General features: G+C 39.6%; 1 protein-coding gene across 1 annotated transcript in view; it reads left to right on the forward strand.

Annotated features, from left to right (window-relative positions):
* TMX3 (thioredoxin related transmembrane protein 3) overlaps positions 1-4,024 on the forward strand; it is a 31,258-nt gene that overhangs the window by 477 nt on the left and 26,757 nt on the right. Inside the window, exon 2 of the mRNA XM_009290870.1 lies at positions 189-243. Coding sequence (XP_009289145.1) covers positions 189-243 — 55 coding nt within the window. The remainder of the gene's footprint in view (positions 1-188; positions 244-4,024) is intronic.

The following is a 4,024-nucleotide window of genomic DNA, read 5'->3' on the forward strand; positions in this document are numbered from 1 at the left end:
GGGAGCAGCGGGCAGCCCTGCGGCGGCCGGGAGGGAGGTGCGGGGAAGGCTGGGGCTGTGGGAAAGCGTTGGAGGCGTGAGGGGAGAAGGGGAAGGGCGCGCTGGCGGTGAGCCTGTCAGCTGGCGTGGGTGAGCACCCCCGGTTTGGTTGGGAGGTCACTCACGGTACGCTTTTCCTTACCTCGCAGTGGTTGCACATGTGGTGGCATCAGGTGCGGGTTTTGTGGAGGATCTAGATGAGTCGTAAGTACTGGGGTGTCTTGCCTTATTACTTAATTATTGTTTGTCTTTTTGTGGGGGGGGTGACCCCAGACCGACAGCTTTGTGCAGAGTGTCGTTGTCAAGAAAGCGACACTGGAAAAGTTTGTCTTTTTCTTAGAAGGAATGGCAGAAAGATTATGGCCTGTGTTAAGTAGGTGCAATTAATGAAGCTGAGGAACACTTTAATTTTGCAATTTGTTTAAAGTTATTACGAGTGCTGTTGCCAAAAACATTCTCAGGCTTCCTTGCTCTTTCTTTCTTTTTGGTAGAGTAAATATATTGGTGGATTGATGCCTGCCCCAAATAAAAGCTGAATGTGATTAACCAAATTCTTCATTAGAATTTGCTGCGTAGCTGCCACAAGGAGTTGGGAGAATGAGTATAAATGCATTCATGCATGGCCAGAAACGGAAGAGAGAAGGAGGCCTTTAGGATTAGTTCATGGCTGCTTGAAGTGCCAGTTATATTCCAGTGTAAAAATGTGCTTGTACAAAAGATTTAACCGTGAGACTGTGGAGGTGTTGAAATGGATAGTCCTGTCCTTGGTTGTGTGGTGTCATTGTTCGTGTACTGCCTTGCTTTAGCAGTTTCATGGCTACGTACTTGATGTTCCCAATAAAAACTAACTTCCCAAAAATGAATTTTTTTTTTGTCAGATCAGCAGGTTCATCTAAAGTGCTACAAAGCAGTACGATTATTAGAATTGAAATAGAAGGTATAGAAAATACTAGCTGGTAGGGGAGGAGAAGGTGGCATTAGATGGCCGCTTTATCATAAATTTAAGCCAGTCAAAGGTGATGTTTTCATGAGGGTTCAATCCGTGATAAATTGCATCATATAGCTAAACAGTCAGAAAACCATTCACTTTTTTACTGTATTCCTTATTCAGCAAGAGCAGATAATCATAGGATCAAATGAGATGCAGTAGAATTATGGGGCAGGGAATGGGTATGTATGGAAGGGGTACTGAAGAGAGATACATCAGCATCTCTGATGTGTTTAAAGTGTTGTGAAAAAGCAACTGAAGCACAGGAACTGCTTGGACTTGATTTTCAAAGCTTGTTTTTGAAACATGCCTCATATTTTCAAGGACTGAAGATAAAGAATCTAAGTGAATAAAATATCGTGTATCTTTGCTCCCACATCGTGTTCCCATATCATGTTTCCACAGGTGTAAATTTAAAAGTAATTGCTGTTTTGGAGTGAAGAAGCATAATTCTGTAGTCACATATCTTTTTTGAAATAACTGATAAAAGAAAATCCTATTTTAGAACACTTGGATTTTTCAACTACAAAATTATACAGATGCCTGTATTTGCAATTGGGAATAAGAATTAAATGGTGAGTTGTTCAGGATAAGTTGTTTTTGTTTTTTTTTTTTTCTTTTTAGCTAATTGGCAAACAGTGAAAAAGGTCAGGAAAACAATTTAAAAAAAAAAAAATTGCGAGCAGTGACTGGTGAAAGTTTCAAGTTTTCCATTTTATAGATACCTAAACATTATGGAGTTTTTGCTGTTGCTGAAAACTTTGGGGTTTATTTGAATTTTGGTAGTTGCAAACAATGCCTACTAGCACAAGGTGCAGTTCCCTTTCCCAAGCTTACAGGGTATAGGAAAACAAGTAGCAGAGGAGAACTAACAGAGGTGCAAGTTACCCAGCATCACTCAACTGGGCTGTGGAAGGGATGGAAAATAAGAGCTATGGTTCCTATCAGCTTATGCTGATCGAACTGCTAGCTGCCTCAGATCAGTACTCATCTTGCGATATTTGCTGACTTGTTCTGGTGTGATAATGAAGCAAATAAGTAACCTGACTAAAAAAGGAAATATTTTTCTGTCTGTGAGGATGCATTGGTGGCTCAACCCAGGATCAGAAGCATCAGAAACGGTGCAAGGGGGGTGAGAAGGGAGACAGGGAGGAATAGAAAGAGCAGCTGGTTTGGTTTAAGGCCCTTGGAATTGTGACCTTGGTCTTCAGTTTTGCTTTATGCTGGTTTCTTTTAACCATTAATGATTAAGTGGAGTGCATGGATTAAGTGGAGGTTGAGGCAACATTTGATAATGTAGTGCCAAGTGTTGGGAAGTTGTATGTATTTGAGGCAAATAATTTTGATTCCAGGATATGCAACACCTATGTCATCTTTCCACCAGTATGATTGTGCCTATGTCAGCTGACAGAGAGAGGGTTGCATAGGACAGTTAAATAGAGACACTGAAATTTTATGCTCGTAAATGTATTTACAGGGCCTAGAAACAGCACCTTCAGAAAATGCTTAAATACACATTTATATAGAGATTTCAGTTTTTCTTCAACAGTATGTTGAACTTTCTTATTATTGTCTAATAATTTAATCATTGACATTACCAAAACTAGAATGAGTTTAGATAGTTGGTTTTTGTCACACTACAGATTTTAGTTTCTGTGGAAGTTGATTAAATAGGTGCTTGTAAATGAGTGGTACAACTAGAAATTTATTATTGTAAAAACTACAGTATTTTTTGTAATATCTTAGGCCAAAGTTATTAAATTCCATTGGAATGTTCTGCCTCCAGATGTTTCCTTTCTTTCCCTCTTTTCCTTGCTGTCTACTGGTTTTGTAAGATTTCAGTCTACTTTTCTCAGTGCTTTAATGCTCTTTGCAATCTCCCGTAACAGTCATACTGTGGCAGGGGGAGGAGAACATTTCATTGTAATTTCTTCTTTTATAAACCAAAGGTGATACTCTAAATTGAAGCACGGCCCAGGATCTGATGATTCAGTAGCTGCTTTCAGCCTCTTGCATCATTTGACATTGTAATTGGAAGTTAGCTGGAGCTTCATTAGAGTTCTCAAGAGATGCTAGATTCTACTTCTTTCATTAGCTCTGTAGCACTTAGGGTGGTGAAGTAAATTTTTAGTGAGGTGGTCGACTAAGCAATTTTGTGACTTAAAAATGTTGCTTTCCTGTAGCAGTTTTATGTTAGTCCCCTGCAAATACCTTTTCTGCTGTACAAGCATTGCAACGTTGGTATGCCATCACTAAAACAAAAAAGGCTTGAATTTACCAGTGAAATGCTGCAATTCTAAGTTTCAAATACTCAGTGCTGTAATTAGATTATATTCATGATTTCTGAATTATTTTTTTCAAACAGTAGGCCGGCATCAGCATTAGTAGTTCTTCAAGACCATTATGGACCATTACAAATGTATTCAATTTTAAATAAAATATAATAAGTGTTCTCTGATTCTGCTTACTGCCTATGAGCCATTTATAGGCATGCTGCATATTGGGAATGGATGAGTTGGGCTATAACTTCTATTAATTGGATGTTAATTTAGAGTGTAGATCACACACTTACTGTGTAATTTTATATATATATATTCATCTCCTTTCATGATAAGAGTGTTTGTCCTGGTTTCGGCTGGGATAAAGTTAATTTTTTTCCTAGTAGCTGGGACAGTGCTGTGTTTTGGATTTAGGACAAGAACAATGTTGATAACAGACCGATGTTTTAGTTGTCGCTAAGTAGTGCTTACACTAGTCAAGGACTTTGCAGCTTGTCATGCCCTGCCAGCGAGAAGCTGGGAGGGGGCACAGCCAGGACAGCTGACCCAAACTGGCCAAAGGGATATTCCATACCATGTGATGTCATGCTCAGTATATAAACTGGGGGGAGTTAGCCGGGGGAGGGGTGACTGCTGCTTAGGACCTGTCGGGGCATCGGTTGGCAGATGGTGAGCAATTGCATTGTGCATCACTTATTTTGTATATTCTTTTATCATT

This window comes from Aptenodytes forsteri, unplaced genomic scaffold (assembly GCF_000699145.1).
Source record: "Aptenodytes forsteri isolate BGI_AS27 unplaced genomic scaffold, ASM69914v1 Scaffold45, whole genome shotgun sequence".
NCBI classification, from domain to species: domain Eukaryota; kingdom Metazoa; phylum Chordata; class Aves; order Sphenisciformes; family Spheniscidae; genus Aptenodytes; species Aptenodytes forsteri.